We start from the raw sequence: 18,266 nt of genomic DNA, 5'->3' as shown, positions 1-18,266 counted from the left end.
CTCTGACCTCCTACCTTTGATTCTCTAGAGATATTAATTTGTATTCTGATTGTCATGACCTACAAAAACAACACTCAGTTGAGCATGAACTTCTAATACAACAGTTGGAGTGTCTCCAACAACTACCAATGCCATTCAAAACAACACATTTGCATATAATTTTTTCACATTTGAAACGAATTACAAGATTTGAGGCACTTTTAAAGACTGTACTTACAAACACTTTACTTAAATGGTTAGAATTTAGGATGTCAACTTCTATATTAAGAGTAACGTAACATTATGTAGTTTATTCTTCCTCCTCAATCAGGTGAATGGCCTGGTGAAGGAATAGAAATATACTCTTAAAGAGCTTGTAAAAGAATTTGACAAGCATAATTCCCACCCTTTTAAGTGTATTCCTCCTCAACATTGTTCAAAGACTTTCAGCCACTGAAGAAAATCACCTTCCTGCATGCAAAAGTCTTCCTTTAAATATTTATAGATACTATGATCTCTGGTTTAAAATCACTCTCTACACCTGTAGATACAGATTGTTATTGCATGGCTCCTAAAAATGACATAAATAACATATGTTTATCACCCAACAACATGAGATCAAACGTAGTAGTGTTAATGCTGTTTCCGTTAAGTCAACTAAGGAATGTCTTTCCCTGTAACATATAGACCAGTGATGTCACTCCCTTGAAATTTTCAATTTGCCAACTGCTGGAAAACTGCTTGGGTCAGCCATGTTGATGACATTGGCACAACATCTGCAGGAGATGTGTAACAGATCTTATCTCCTCGAAGAGAGCTTCCAGTCAGCAACAACCTCAGAATGTGAACAGCCATGCAAAAAAAAGTCCTATCTTGGATCTGTGGGTAGAACTGCTGGCAACCTTTTTCTCTAGTGATTACACAACAGGATCTGGAGAACAAAAGTGATGCCAATTTCTTAGTGTCTGCTGTTATATGTCACAGATGTCTAATTCAAAAAGATAAACGTTTTGGTTAAAATGTGAATCTTGAGTATGAAAATATGAAGCAAAACTGTCGACTAACGTCTGGAACTTACATTAAGAATCAAGATTTGGCATGGATCTCAGTCACATGACTGTAGATTCCTCCAGAAGGCTCTTCAGTGCACATCGGTTGTGGTGCATACATACTGTATCTAGTGGAACAAAGTACCGCCTTAGACTTGCACAAGTCTCTAAAGTAAATATTATATAATAGGTTAAATGGTAATTTCTGAAAAAAAATACACAACAGACTGGCTTCCTTGATGTACTGTCCACTTATCTAGATTTGCCTCTTCAAGGGATAGAATTACTGTACATCCATGGGCTCAGCATTCAGTACAGCCTTGGAGCAAGGCAAAGCACCACCTTAACTCTCTCAATTTACAAATGACAACGTACCTGCATTGTAGTAATTTCAAACATTGTGAACAGAGGGCAGTACAGTAGTGGATGGTTTGGTTTGCTGTTAGACACCACACTCAGCAAAATACCAGTTATATGGCAGCAACTGCTAAATAATCAAGTCTGAATCAGATAATCCAATGATCAACTGCACGCATCAATCTACACCAATGGAATATGATGGCATGTGTCAACCAGCAAGTCTGACTACCCAAAGCCAAATAGTTGCCGGTTACAAAAGCATGGGTTACTTAAGATCAATTCTAACCCACATTTTCAAAGGCATATTAAGTAGTAAATGTAACAGCTCAGGAAATAAAAAACGAATGGGGCCCTCTAGATGTAATAGCTACTAAAGAAAACCTTAAGGACCCCTCTTACTTTCTACTACACACTACACAATTTATCTCTCTTGAAAATGTAGCTTATACTGTATCGTTGTCCAATCAAACCCACAATCTATCCCATGCACACTGAGCAATAATCTGTTTATCTTGAGGCCAATATTCCTGCATCAGTTAACAATTATGGTTACAGAATCTACATGTCTGTAAAACAGCTTCCGTGCCCAGATGTGCCGTTAAGAGTTGGGCTCACATGTACAAAGCGTCTCGGCAATGATCATTTCAGCATGTACTCCTCAAACCAGGAAACACTGTCTGTAATACTGTAACACAACACATCTGAGGCCAACCTTCAGATTAAAGGTTACAGCAATGCTATTTCATCTACTAGCTTCCGGTTGGTACGTGATTTTTTACAACCGAAACATAAAATATGGTTGCTAAATTGTGCAAATAATTTACAAAACACCTTTTGCTACTTGTGACATTGCACATAACAAAATATGACGTAACACAGACAAAAAAGAAACAAATTATCAAAATAGAAACATTTCATATGTACATGTTTTATTTACATTTTTATTATACTCATTCTGACAACTCTGATATCTAAAACAATGACCTTTCTAGTAGTGTGTTTTATCTCTTGTAGAACATATTACCCAAACATATGTTTCATAAAGCAGAGATTTCCCTGAATAACATTTCCACCTACATTCAAGTCATTCCAACTTGATTATTTATCTTAAGAAAAATCTTGTCACAACAAACATTTTACTCTTTTGCATTGAGAAAATATTTACAAGATGATTAAGAATTCCCACAAATATATTTCTTCACTTTCTCTAGATGACTTTAAGTGTGTATCATGTAACATGAGATATCAGTCCCACTAGGGCTGGATGTATTGGTCATTCCCTCTATCTCTCTCCACTCTTGACATCATCAAGCATATATCTTTCATGATAATCAAACCCACAGATGGCATCACCTATTTTCTCTGCCACCCCACAAAGCCTACCCTCACCCTATCCCATCTCAATCTCTTTCAGTATTATCAGCCAGTCACTGGTGTACCACCCTGACACATCGTATCACATCTTTGTATCCCCCACATGGGATGTATTATGTTACGGAGGCAGCAACAGCCGCAGCTTTCTTCTTGAAGAGGGCAGGTGCTGCCTCGGACAGCCAATCAGGATCAACTACTGTCAGATCTCTGGAAACAAACAGGCACAAATGTTACCTTTCTGATTGCAAGGAGGTCATAAAATGTTAGGAATATGCTCAAAAGTTACAATAACTATTTAAATTCAATATATGATATTTACTGTCAGAATGAACTCAATCACAGTTCATTCAATTGGATTGTGAGTTAGAATTGCTTTAAAAACCTTTTCAAACCCAAAAAACAAATTTGTCAATAAAAGGTATTAAAGTCAATGATATTGTACCCATATATGAGTAGGCGTTTCACACACATCTTTTTGCAATGTAGCAACAATGTAATGACAGTGGACAAGCACAATGATCATCATACAACACCAGAAATGGGCTTTACATATAATACAAATGTGGGGAATCGAACCTGGGTCTTCGGAATGACAAGGGAAAGCTTTTACCATTAGTCTACAACACCACCCCTAAAATAGGTATGTCTAGTTGGATTCCACTATATGAAAAATAAAGCAGATTATAGTCTTAAATCAAGAAAGTTATTGCGTAGTAAGTTCCTGCAGATGTTAGAGTCTTGTCCTGCCTGTACATGCAACCACAGTTTCTGAAATCAAAGACCACTCTCCTCCAAGAACATACAATGATGTTGTTGTTCTATGTAATAACACACATCTTCAGATGCTACGGATCTAATTCACACAACTATCACCCATCACCTAAACATGTGCCAAGATGAAAGTTCAGTTATCGTGATTATCATACAAAAACATGTGAAATACATCCTTTCCTTGTGAAATGTAATGCAATGTCTGCAAGGGCCTGTCAGATCTGATCAAGGTGTGTCTTATCACAGATACCAGAAGCTAGTTAGTCACAGTCACTTTCCCATGGTACTACCGACTTCGAAGGTACTGCTGCCAATCAGGCAGACTATCATGGTGAGTTCAAGATGTCTTGACAAGAGATACAGACCTGGGAATGCTGAAGTCAGAGATAGACCTGTCTCAAAAAAGCTACATAAGAAGAGAAATGTGGTTGGTCTAGCACATGGCTTGGAAACTATATGTCAACATTCATCATGTACAAGTGCCTTATTTCTGCGATCATCTACTTGTGAGGGACGTAATATATGTACAGACTGCTATCAGCTCCTGATTTAGTGAGGTATCATGTCAATTTTTAAAGCTTGAGAATTAATCAAAACATTATTTCCAGCATGAAAACATTTTCAAACAAGATTGTCAGGCACTGAGTGCAAATAAAATACACAACATTTTCATGTGAAAATCTTTCACCAGGACTCCAGAATTCTCATTTTATCTGAGCCTTAAGCTGCACTGACAAAATTCAAATAAATAATAAATACACACATAATTTAAAAAACACAAAAAATTTTTTTCGTATCATACATATACAAGGGACATCTGGGTAAGCTGGTTCAACCCACACAAGAGTGTATCCTGGCATATGGTACAGCCAATAACCCAGCTCCTGTCTGTCTAAATGTGGTAGGGTTGTGTGGAGGTCGGAGATCTATGCCAAGGAGCGACTCAGGAGAGGTGTGGCTGACTGGTTGACTACACACCTCTACCTGCCACCGACATAAACATGTGTTTACACTTCCTGACACCCACCTCCTATACATTAGCTAGGTGCATGTCTGTAATTTTTGGGGTGTTTCCATATCTACAGCCATTTCAATTAATTAGAAGAAAATCTTCTCATATTTATATTCATATTAGTTAATTAGTAGAAAAACTTTTCCAGTTTACATTCATATGTATTATTTAGTAGAATATCATTTCAATACAGATCCAAGAGGCCATCCTGCTTATATTCTTCAGATTAGTCTCTGTCTTGACGCTCCCGGACATCTCATATCTTACATTCACTGTAAACATGAGGCAACATTTGACTGTTTCATGATGAGAGGCTGTGATTGCCTGTAGACAAGGCTCAAATGGTGGAACTAACTGTACCTTCTATAAACAGTCTAGTACAAATATAGCCACTAACTCCAGTCAGTTCTAAACTAGATTTTGCAAAATATTCCATACTGTTTAAAGGTACTGTTTACATATGAACTGATGTATTGTAAAAAAATTGTAATGTTGAAATGATTATTGTCATGAAGCTGGCAAATTCTTAACAAATATGTACACCAGCTTTTCATATGCACCATATTTTCATATACTTTTTCAGCAAATTTGATTCATGATCCTCATGCAGTAATTGTCTTGATATGTAACCATGTATATATACATAACACATAGTGAGTACCTTCAGTGAGTCTAGACTGTTGATGGGTAGTATAGTACTAAACATGATCCTCATGCAGTAATTGTCTTGATATGTAACCATGTATATATACATAACACATAGTGAGTACCTTCAGTGAGTCTAGACTGTTGATGGGTAGTATAGTACTAAACATGATCCTCATGCAGTAATTGTCTTGATATGTAACCATGTATATATACATAACACATGGTGAGTACCTTCAGTGAGTCTAGACTGTTGATGGGTAGTATAGTACTAAACATGATCCTCATGCAGTAATTGTCTTGATATGTAACCATGTATATATACATAACACATGGTGAGTACCTTCAGTGAGTCTAGACTGTTGATGGGTAGTATAGTACTAAACATGATCCTCATGCAGTAATTGTCTTGATATGTAACCATGTATATATACATAACACATGGTGAGTACCTTCAGTGAGTCTAGACTGTTGATGGGTAGTATAGTACTAAACATGATCCTCATGCAGTAATTGTCTTGATATGTAACCATGTATATATACATAACACATAGTGAGTACCTTCAGTGAGTCTAGACTGTTGATGGGTAGTATAGTACTAAACATGACCCTCATGGCCAAAATCAAATGTGCATCCCTGATGTGACAAGCAAAGGAATTAACCATTCTGATGACAATCTTCACACTATATACTGTTTTGTTTTGGTGAGTGTGGACGAACATGCTGTCTTCAGAAACATCTAGTCAAACCACTGCAGTGGAAACCCAAGACGAGTTGGCATCAAATATTGCAGAACCATGGTTTGTAGTGAAACAACACATTTACCCCCAAACCTCCCACAAACCATACACTTACTGAAATATATAATGAAACATTTAATGTTAGTGATGTCAATAGGTCAGAACGTCAGTGTGTCCACTTGTCTAGCAATGTTGCCTCATCTTCAAAGTATGTGATATAGTCAGTGTCTCTACCTACCTCATGTAGCACTTGGATGTCTGAACCAGTTCATTATACAGAACATACGCAGGCTTGCACTGGAACAGTGCAGAGGACGGATGGATTGATACAGTCTTCCTCACTGAAAGCTGGAATATAGTTGGACCATCAGGGCTCCAGGAAACATCTTTCATACAAAATGACAAAGAGAATGGATTTGTGCAGAATCTCATAGTTCTGGAATCAACATGCCAACTTGTTGTCATCATGAGTGAGAGAACGCAATGGGTTGAACACCATATTTGCTCATCAGTCCGAACTGCGAGTGAGACTGTCAGTGAGTTGGTATGGTTTTAGCAATATTCCAGCAGTATCAGCACAAGAGACACCAGAAATCAGATTTACACATTGTAGCCATGTGGGGAAATCAAACCCATCTTTGGTGTAACAAGCAAATGCCTTAAAAACTAGGCATCTCCTGAAAAACTGGGTTCAATTCCCCCACATGGGTACCATGTTTGAAGTTCACTTCTGGTGCCGGATGTCATGATATCGCTGAAATATTGCTAAAAGTAGCATAAGCCTAAAGCCCACCCACTCGTTCCTCATTGTGAATACAGGTGCTATACATACAGTGAAAACTGTGACGAGTGAAGATACTGTGGAGCTGTGTACAGTGGACATTGGTCTCCATTTAGTGGATTCTTGATACACTTACAGTGATGTAGTCTCCTGTTTTCTGCAGTTCTGCAGCATTCATGAAGAACCCCGTGGACAGGCAACGTCTGTGGAGTACAAGAGTTGTAACTGTTCACCAGGACAGTACACATCCAACATGGTCGTGGACAGGGCTTAGATTTTCGAAGCTCTCTTAGCGCTTACACAGTTGTAAGTGTCATACATTAACTTATGACTATCTTAGCACAAAGAGAGCTTCGAAAATCTAGGTCCAGGATCTGATTCAGCCTGACAAGCAGTCACTGGGAATGAGTCAACATTGTTTTATGCAATATTCAAACTGTATAATTCTGTCAGGAATATCATTATAGTACTAACAAGAACACTGCACATGTACATACAACACAATACATCACTCAGTAAATGTAGACCAATGTCATGAACACTGTCATGAACAATGGCTGACGTTGTTTAACAAAATGCGCAACAAAATGAAAGCATAGCTTTCACAGTTGTAACAAGTGTTTTGAAAATAATCACAACCCTTAGCACTGTTCCCTAAATACCTTTGCATAGAATCCAATAAAATTCCTCCAACATTCAGGGTCAGTGAAAAAATATTATTTGGCGGGAAAATGAATGCTCCTATCATCAGCAAAATCTCGAGAAAAATCAGACCAAAACCCTTAATCCCAAAAGCCTATGGAAGCTATCACTATTGAGTCTCTTGAATTCTTCCAAGTGCTACTAAACCACATTGAAATAAAAACATCAGTCAAGACTGTTTTTTCCACGTCTGACTCTTCAGCAACACCTGGCACCTGATCATCTTTCCTGTTGCCTTTACTATGGTCTATTTCCAGCTGACATACAGACAAGAGAATGTGCAGATCCCACACTACCTTACCATCACTTCTACCTACATGGGTGCTGCAGTTGACCCCACACAACATAAACATGCCTTACTGGCTACTTCATGTTTACAGAGGTGCTCACAAGACATGTGGCCTGCTGGAACACACCTCCTGGATTGATGTATCACTCCAACTAACCTCGGATACTTATTCAAGCAGGAAAAACATTTATCATTGTTTATTTACTTATGTGGTAAAGATGATTTAAATAGTAATGACTGGTTGGTTGGTTGGTTGGTTGGTTGGTTGCAATCAGCAGTATATACCATAATGCCAGACATTACAAGAGTGAGTGAGTGAGTGAGCAAGCGATTATAGTTGTGGTGTGAGTTGACCGCGACCATACTTACGTTTTACATCCTAGACTGTAACTGCCTGATGTCTCTTGGTGTGAGTTGAACCACGACCGATCGTGGGGGTCACCTTATGCATGAAACATTTTGACACTGATTTTAGGGGTCAAGTTATTGGGCCGTCTTATACACGGTAATATATGGTACACACTGCACACTGCAATATTCCAGCTACATGTCTGTGGTCGGTAAATAATCAAGTCTGGACCAGACCAACCAGTCATCAACAACACAAGCATCAATCTACACAACTGGTACATAATGACCTGTGTCAACCAAATCCGCAAGTCTGACTAGCCATTCCCATTTGTTGCTTCTTACAACAAGCATGGGTTACTAAAGACCAATTCTAACCCAGGTTTAAATAGTCCTAAAGTATTTCTTTCTAGAAACTAGAAAAAGTGATTTTGGCAATTTTTGTGAAACCTAAAAACATGGATACCGTGATGACAGACCAAGAGTAGACTCACAGTGATTTCATGATTCAAACCCAAGATCGGGTAGGATCCTGACCAAGGGAAGTAACTCTGTATGGTGAGTTAGGGGACTAAAATGCTCAATGAAGAAAGTTTTATTAAACCTTGCAGATATGTCATGGCTTTGCATGGCTACAGTGAGTGAAATACATCCAGAATTTCATACACTACAAACTTCATTTATACAAGAGCTGAGCAACACTGCATGTAGGTGACATTTGTCTGTGTTGATGTGTGTGGGTGTACACATGATGAGAAACTTATGTGTATTTACGAAAGGAAGGTGCTAGGTTTGCACGCCAGCACTTCATGTACACTTGTATGAACTTATTTGAAGTGGTATAGATTAACAACCGCCATACGTGTGAAAGATTTCAAGTGTCACATTCTTTAGGTCACTTCTGCTGAGAATTGACATTTGCTGTCAATCATACTTGAACTGAAGTTGAAAACATGACTGCGACCTTGAAACTATTTCAGATAACAGCAGGCAAATCAGTCAATTCATTCAAAACCCTTTCAGAATATCTGCTCCAGCATAGCAGCAATATTCAAACAAACTTAAACACATATTACAAACAAAGAGATTCAAACCTAGGTCTTTAGTGTGATAAGGCAATGGCTTCCTATAACAAAGCATCGATTCCCGAAACCTAACCTGACATGGATCCAGTTTAATAGCTCAGTTGGTGAGAATGGTTTTACACCTTTAAGCAGTATTCCTGCAATATCACAGCAGGGTATGTTTAATTATGACTTGTGGTGATGAAACACAAAGTCATGGTTACAAAGAAGTGTACTTGATTGCTCTCCCTTGAGTGTACACCATCATAACCATGTCAGCCGGCACATGATTCCTCATGGACACCGTTGCACATGTGCATTCCTCTCACGCAAAGTTATTCTCATTTCCTCTCCAGTACTCCAGCCACCCATACGTACACATATTTAACTGGGGACACTGGAAATGGACGACACACCTTGTACCCATTTTGGGAATCAAACAAGGGTCTTCGACATGACAAGCAAACACTAACTCTCAGGCAGCTCCTCTGCTCCTTATGCTCATAACGTCAATACAGACTATATGAGAGTAGAACCTATGTTAAACTGTGGCCTGGTATCTCAGTGGGTATTGACCACTCCAAGCAGCTACACATTGACACCTGCCTGCACATACCTGTGTAGTTGTCTTGAATTCCACAGCTGGAATATTGGTGAGTGTGGTGTAAAACTATTGTCACTCTCACTCTCCCAAGTCACCTCAAACCCCCATCAAAGAATAGAATGCAATCAATACATAATCTTAATACCTAAACACAACATAGCTATTTTGGCAATTACAAATGATGACGATCTTAAATGACAGATGTTTTTTTTTAATCTTTTCTTAAACAGTTCCTAAAAACAAAAATAATCTTAATGATAGCAGAAAACAGAAAGGCATGAGAGAAAAGGCTGTAACTTCTAAACCTTACACTAATCTTTTTAATGTACCTTGGAGACCATCACTTTTTCTGATTGTGGTCAACAGTGCACTTTGCTGTGAGGTGTGTTTTCACATACCTAAAACACACCTCACTCCTTACCAAACACACTCCGAACTTGATACCATTGTAAAGAGCATGCTCATCAACTCTGACCTTTAGGACATCCAACAGTTGGTCGAATTGGCGGCTTGCCATCCATCACAACAACACCCGCCAAAATAACATGCTCAAAATAAAGACAGAAAGGTTGAATCTTGCGTCACGCACTCATGACTGTAAGCAGAAGTCTGGTGAGAGAATGAATTTCCATGCTGTACGGTACAAGTTGCACATTTCTCTATCAGAAGGTCCTCGTTTGTTTTCCCCATTGGCAACAAAGGTACAACAGGAGCAATGTGGATGCTGGCTAATCATCACCACTTGCCCAACAACCTGACATCCATTGCAAGAATGCTGACTCCTGTACCGTAAACTTAAAAAAAAAACAACCCTGGACATGAAAGCCAGTCATCAAAATGATATATGAAGGTCCCAGGGCCATAAGCAGAACCCATGTCAAGATTAATGTTTAGAGGTTCAATGCGAAAGCAAGAAACCTCAAAAACACTACTACCCCTCTTACTGACATAAAGTGAACTTAACATCCTTTTTCTATTAATTACGTCATATATTGCAAAATATGTTTCTGAAAAAAAAATACTTACAAATTCGAAAAGAAAATTTGTTTCCCAAGACTTTTAGCAGTATGAAGGTGTGTTGGGACACCAAAAATGGGACTCACAAACTGCAATTATATTGGGAATAGAACCTTGGTCATCAGGTGTGATGAGCAAACACTTTAGCTACTAGGCGACTTTTCCAATACCATAAGAACTTGTTAAAGGGGCACTGATGCTGAGCAATTTCTGTGGACTGGTTGTTTCTTTTGTTATTGTTTTCCTCCCATGAGTACCCGGATGATATCCCAGAATTTGTGACTGGTTTGTGATTTCTGCTGCACCACCCATATGCTATATTGATAGTTTATGTGTAGACTGATCAACAAAGATTAAGTCATTTTACTTCGTTATTACAAAAACAAATGAAACACCTTGAAGTTTAATCATCTGCCAGTAGTATAAAAAATGTTGGGACTGAAAAATAACGAAGTCAGTGTGCATCTTTATATTTTGTCTTGTAAACCTCATTAGTTCCTTGTCACAATTGTATGTATCTTGAAAGTTAATAAAAAAAAACCACATGGTCTGCTTATACTTACAGTGAATTCCTAACATTATTTTAATATCTAAACATTGCATAGATTGCCAACATGAATCATATTTCATACACACCCTATTCGCTACCTAGTGCATATTTTCTGCAATACAGATTCTGCTGAATGCTACAAGATATAAATTAAAACAAAATACATATATTAAAGTTAAGACAGACAAAAGTTATAGCAACAATGTCAGGCTATCACCTCGTTCAGGAATGTATCCATCAATATCCATATAAAAGAATGATATTCCATTTATCTGCATCCTAAATAATCCTGCTCTATGTCTTGTGTCTTTCAACAGTCTAATATGCGAAAAGGTGACACATCATTTCGGTAGTTTCCACACTGGTGTATGCCTAATCTCATTGGTCACACAGGACAGCACACCTGGCAACTATCTGTATGATGTATGATTAGTTAGCCAATAATGAGCAACAATATCAAGGCAGTGGTGATTAATTCTTTGTAGGAAGGATGTTATTTTTACACTCGTACTTTATGACAGGGTGCATTCAGTATAGATTAGTAAATCTACACTCATAAACACTGCCTTTTTGACAAATCTGCTGTGGAACTAATTAATCAATCAGTGTGTTAGCGGTTAATCCTTTGATCGATGTTTGTTTTTGTAACTCAGCTGATAATCCCTCTTTCATCACTTACATGCACATATTACATAACATACAATACATTTGCCACTACAGACCTTAATTTATACAGTTGAGTATTATTTAGTCCAAATGCCAAATGGGAACATATGTCAAGTAATTTTAGTGGTGTTACCACTAATCATACCCGTTATAAATTCATTAACTGAATATCAAGTGAATGAAGACAAATGACACATGTAGGTTTACACCATCAAACGCGAGTTACAGCAAGGAAGATGTAATCTCTGACTCGCATGCAGTCTGAAAACACTTATGGGATGAAACTGTTTTGAGGATACCAACAGAAATTCGTTGTTACATAAGAAATAGACAGAGGCATTTGCTTTGTACTTGGGTAAATGGGTATAATCAATTGTTTACGTAAGCAGAATTTTCAGATTTCTCTACCAATGGCTAAGTCGCTATTAGTGTACAAATTCAGATACATCAACTGTGTGTTTTTATTATCATAGATAATAAACCAGGGTCATAGCTACCAAAATTTACGTATGATGTTTGCTATGACAGCTGGGCCAACCCTCAAAACTATATAAATATAAAGCTTTGCAATCTTTCAGACTTTATATGATACAAATAGCTTGCTACGTGTATGTAGACATCATATTTTCACATGATATGATGAAATATCGAGGTAAAAAACACAGAAATAGGATCAAATTGGATCAGTCACTATACCATCCAGGCATCAGAAAAAAACTACACTGCTGGGATATTTTGTTACAATAAGACAAGGAATACCATGTATATTTTCAAATAACGGCATGTAATGGGCATCCGGCCTCCTCACATTTTAGGGTAAAGAAATTCTGCTAATGTCGACAGGAGAAAAGTCCCTGTGTCCGTCACGGTCGAGGGAGCGGGTGCTGACCAATTTGTTGCTTGGTTTCGTAATTAGACTGTTGGTGAGAAACATTATTCGCTCCGCATCAGTGCCCCTTTAAGTGGACTTCATTTTCAGAATATCTACGGTAATCACAGCATTAACAGGAACAGGCTACTGAATAAAAGGAGCTCACTGCCATAAGGAATACTAACAAGCATGTGGAAATAAAGACTTGATAAGATAAATATATATAAATCAGAGACAGGGAGAACATTACCTGGGTGATGATATACCAACAATACATTACATCTAGGTGGGTGATAACACTATCCAAGGATGGTAAAGCCAGCAAGCATTATCTACTAGGGGAATCCCGTGAAAAAAGAACCTATGATACAATGATTCATTACTTGTATAATCCACATTGACAGAGTATGTTATGGTGTTGGTTAGAAAAACAGACCAGTTTACTGAAAAATCCAAAGGTACAAAACTGGTTATCCGTCATGTATCAGCACTGTACTATCACCAGCTATATCTCTCTAGACAGTTGTCATGATATTGCAGTTAGTCTGTTAGTCATAAGGAAACTTTTATACATTATCCTCATATTAACTGAAGTATATATCTACCGTGCTAAGTTTAACTGGTGTTGAGACACACGGAAATATTTGTACAAACTTTTCAAAGGGTAACAACCCGTGAAAGATGTATGTAAACAGACAACTCTTTCTTGTGCTTGATAAAATGATCAGGTTATTTTGCCGTTATTTTCAAGACAGACTTACAGCTCAATCTATCACCTGAAAATCTAGGGTATCAGCACAATAGTTTAACATGACACTGCCAAGGCACTGGTGCTCACCTGCAACACTTACAGGGAGATAAATGGTACATACATTGACATGAAGAAAGGTGAAAGTAGATGTTCAATCTGATCTGTCTTATGTGAGAATTAAGATAAACCTCAGTAAATTTGTTTTAGTTGTTGTAGGTTTACATTGTATCAACCATTGTAAGGCTATATATACACTGGTCAATGGAACTTGTTTTGGTGAGACAATATTGGTAGCTTGAACCTTTCTTTTCTTCAAAGCGACATGTTGGCAGTCAAAATAGAAGTTTTCTTATAAAATTTTCAAATTTCCTGAATCTAAACCCCTCAAGCACACTCACGAGACATGTATGCTGCTATTTTCCTGTCTAGATAGCCACACAACCATCTGTCATACAGGAGGGAATAAACCCATATTGGTTTTCACCACTACACACATCAGCCACTATATCATGTTGCTCTTTGCAATGAATCCTCTTTTCAACGTAGTACTAATTTGTGGGAAGTTTCATACATACTTTTTCATTTAGCTTTTTACACCTAATGTTAATGGTAAAATATCAGATATGGCTTTACATATTTTTACAGTTTATTAATTTTCATTTCTGAAGAATACATAAATTATTACTTAAATAATTCAGTACATTTTCTGAATTGTATGACATCTTGAAAAAAAGTTTGATATCAAAAGTTTACAAAAATAAATAATGGACATAAACAAACTTGATTCAAATAGTTAGTTTTGTTAATGCATAAGTATATGTCACAGCTCACCTTACTTTTATGCAAAGGAGGACATAAGTAAAATTCCATGTGTTCCATGAACAATTCTCATAATTGACGTGATGATGACAGATATCCTCTTAATTCTAATCTCCAAACTTTTGAGTATATGTCATGCCTAAATGAACCAAACTAGACCTTGTCTGTAGTAGGTTATAAAGTACAGTCGAACCCTGTTTACTCGGACCCCATATATCTGGAAACTCCGCTTCCCAGATGATTTTTATGTGCATCAAAACTTACGTTTTTAATTGTACTCACTTAACCGGACCCTGCGCTTCTGGACCCATACGGTGAATTTTCAAATCATTCCCATAGACTTCCATTGAAAAATTATCCTGTTACCCAGAAAGAGAGATCTGTGCAACATGCATGCGTATGTGTCACATCAATACCGTTTAGAGCATGACTATGTGATTTCATTCTTAATCTATCAGAAGGCATTTGATGTGAATTGATTAATTAGCCATCAAAACACTAGGGATGCATAACACTCTTCATTAGGATTTGGCAGGTGTGAGGACATCTCATTAGTAATGAAAAGACATGCTAAGTAGGGTTACGGTAAAATACACTGTAATTGTACTGTATATAACACTTATAAAACGATCCCTACTATCTGTCACGATGCAAGTTAAAAATAGCCTGACACATGATCTAACTCATGAAAAGTTTACTTTCTGTGGACAGCTTAAGTTCGACATATGATTTTAGGACATTTAAAATTGAAAAAAGAATATGCAATTGACAAAATAGAGATTTTTTGTCATTGATTTACATTTTTCATCTAACTTACCACCTGAAGCTCCACATGCTACATGATTGCGTCCGAGACAACCTGACAAATGGTAACCTGCATTCCGCCTACCATGTATTATCAGTACACTTATATGTTATGATGATTTACTGTTATTACTATTGACTATTGATTTATTGATATACGTACATGAAAAATGTTTGCTAAATTTTCACATTTTGCTTGTTTGAACAGGTTAACTGGAAGTCTCGCTATCCGGACGATTTTCGAGTGAAACAAAAACATGTGGATAAATGGGGTTCGAGGGTAATACACTTTGAAGTACAATACACTGCAATCTGACAACATGTCCTGATATAACAGGTTTCTAATGACATTATTATCTTACTGACATAGAGGATAGTAATCCTCTTGTAATGGGTCAGTTTTACTGTCTTGTAAGTAAGTAAGTAAGTAAGTAAGTAAGTAAGTAAGTAAGTAAGTAAGTAAGTAAGTAAGTAAGTAAGTAAGTAAGTAAGTAAGTAAGTAAGTAAGTAAGTAAGTAAGTAAGTAAGTAAGTAAGTAAGTAAGTAAGTAAGTAAGTAAGTCCAAAGATACTGCCCAGTTACCCTCTGTACAGTCGGTATTTCAGACTGGGAATTGTTTTACCAGCGCCCTCAAAAAACTGTTTAGATACACGTGAAACGATCTGATCTTGCATACATTGAATCTGATGGAAGTTTCATCTTCACTACATGTAAAAATCACAAGGAATGCCTGAATACTAACAGAAAAAAAATGAGTAGATGCATCTGGAGTTTTATGGTTATTGCCACAAAACAAATACCACGTGACTAATGTCTGACTGTCTATGGGATCTGGGTTCTACTAAGTATCCACTGGTACCCTGGGTACCCATTCCTTGAATATATCCCAGCAATTCCATAAGGGAAAGCACTTGACATTTACGTGTCACATGCAGTCTTCGGATATGCTGTGCTGACACCTTTTCCATCTGTCTTACAGGTGCAGGTTCCCTGTTCATTATCCAGTCGAAGAGTCAGGCAATAATAAGCATATCTTACACAGGAAATACATCATCATTATGAAGGAATTAAACTCCCTCACCTAATGGCAGTGGTGTCCTGTCCACACGACTGTATCGGTAGTTGTTGACGCAGCACGATGTCCCGCAGCTGCCTACGCACCTCCAGCGCTGTCTTCATGTTTCGCATGTTGATGAAGTTCTCCCGGCACCAATCCTGTAGCAGAAGACAGTTGAAGAATGAAAACACTGAGTCCACATCTGTTGCATAAATAGCCAGCAGAATCCAGCATCAAGTGCACTTATGTTTTTTAAATGTTTGTACAAAGCAGATATCAAAATTCTTCAAACGCTCTTCAGCAGGCACCCAGGGCAGTGTGAGAATAGGCAAGCAAACTCTGCAATCATTCACAACAAACAGTTCAAATCAGCACAATACGTTCACATGCTCGCATAAGCACCAGGGTGGATGTCCTTTGATCTTATCTGTTGAAAGTCATTTTTGTATTTGTTACTTAAATCTGAAGGAAATGGATTTCCTGCAGATGTTGAAATCCTAACACCAACAAACAGTAGTGGGATCAACACAGGGCACACTGAATGATATAAATTACCATTTACTGTTGCTCTGTCACAACACTGGCTATGTGACTGGCCAGTCAACATTTTGCAAAACTCTTTACAAGACAATAAACGACAATATAACCTACTGCCACCCTTGCCCATACAAATAACTGGCATCTTGCTATTTTTCGGTAACCATGCAACTTTCTTTCAAAACAGGCCTGCTGAGGTGTTGTTAATTTGAAAGATTTGTGGCAGTTTTACAGTTGAGTTTCATAAACAGGATTTTGATCTTGATCTAATTTTGATTTTGCTCTGGCTTAAATTCACAATTTCTTTCACATGCGAAGTCAAGAGAAGCCAACCTACAACCTTGCATGTCATGTTTAGAAGCAATGTAGAATGGCCACTGATTTCCCTGTTCACCACTGCATCAGATGATGAAAGGGCGTTCAATATTACATTCTACAACTTGCATGCTGTATAGAGTCTGCCTCTGAACCAGTCATCAAGCTTGTTCTGTTCCACAACTACCCAGTGCTCTATCGAAACAATAATGTCTTCTGATATTTTCTAGTATTTCTTGCATTCATATGGATCATAAGTCACAGATAACACTCATTGGATTTGGCTGAAAAAGTATAATGTACAAACACCACGTCGATTTACTACTTGCTGGTTGTTGTGCCATCCTTAAGTCAGTGCTTATACCATTTCATCAAGCTGAAATCCTTACACTCAACCAATCCAGTTAACTCAATATATGTTCGTTCATCAAAATGCTCTCCCCAAATTGTGTAAAATGGAGTAGACATACTGTGTTTACTATGTACAGCAATGTAACAGTTTATCTGATATTTCGGTAGTGTCTTGAAACTAACTACCTAGGTAACCATACTGAGTGGTGATGGAAACCTTCACCCAGCATGTAACAAGCTCCATCAAGACTTCACCCCAGAGAGGCAATGCATGCCAGCTCTCATCTTGTGGATAAACAGCACATGGACCAGGCTAAACGATGACCACGGCTCTTAATTACACCAGAGACCATATAATAGATATGGTCTCTGATTACACCTTAAACCTCCACTGATAGTAACATCAAGGAGCAACATCAGGTAGGATCTATAATGGACATGTGGGCTGAAGGAACAGATTGATGCAAACAGTCTTGTGTGTTCTGACGTACAGCAGACGGTCTCTGCTAATAGTTGACAACTGTTTATGTATTAAAAAATGTTAACATCATAGATTTTATGGCCAAAAAACTGCTATGAACAGGCTCTGTTTTCACACATGTTGTAGGAATCAAAGTATCACAGGCTCTGTTTCCACACGTCTTGCAGAAATCAAAGTATCCCGAAAGATAGCTTGAGGGAAGCAGGTTCTGATCACAACCACCTGACACGTGAATCAATGGAAAGTGTCAGGAAACACTATCTGCTAAACTAACAGCACATACCCAGTAATGAGACTTATGACAAAAGTATAAGAAATCAATTAAGGG

General features: G+C 37.7%; 1 protein-coding gene across 3 annotated transcripts in view; it reads right to left on the bottom strand.

Moving 5' to 3' along the window:
- Positions 1 to 2,300: 2,300 nt before the first annotated feature.
- Positions 2,301 to 18,266, bottom strand: part of LOC137286487 (ATP-dependent RNA helicase DHX33-like) — a 54,690-nt gene continuing 38,724 nt past the window's right edge. For all 3 annotated transcript variants that reach the window (XM_067818382.1, XM_067818381.1, XM_067818383.1), the window contains exons 18-21: positions 16,279 to 16,412; positions 6,849 to 6,915; positions 6,170 to 6,279; positions 2,301 to 2,969 (exon numbers count right to left, since the gene is read on the bottom strand). In XM_067818382.1, the coding sequence (XP_067674483.1) occupies positions 2,876 to 2,969; positions 6,170 to 6,279; positions 6,849 to 6,915; positions 16,279 to 16,412 (405 nt within the window). In that variant the 3' untranslated portion in view covers positions 2,301 to 2,875. The remainder of the gene's footprint in view (positions 2,970 to 6,169; positions 6,280 to 6,848; positions 6,916 to 16,278; positions 16,413 to 18,266) is intronic.

Source organism: Haliotis asinina, chromosome 6, assembly GCF_037392515.1.
Source record: "Haliotis asinina isolate JCU_RB_2024 chromosome 6, JCU_Hal_asi_v2, whole genome shotgun sequence".
Classification (NCBI taxonomy): Eukaryota; Metazoa; Mollusca; class Gastropoda; order Lepetellida; family Haliotidae; genus Haliotis; species Haliotis asinina.
This window is presented reverse-complemented; position numbering and strand designations above follow the sequence as displayed.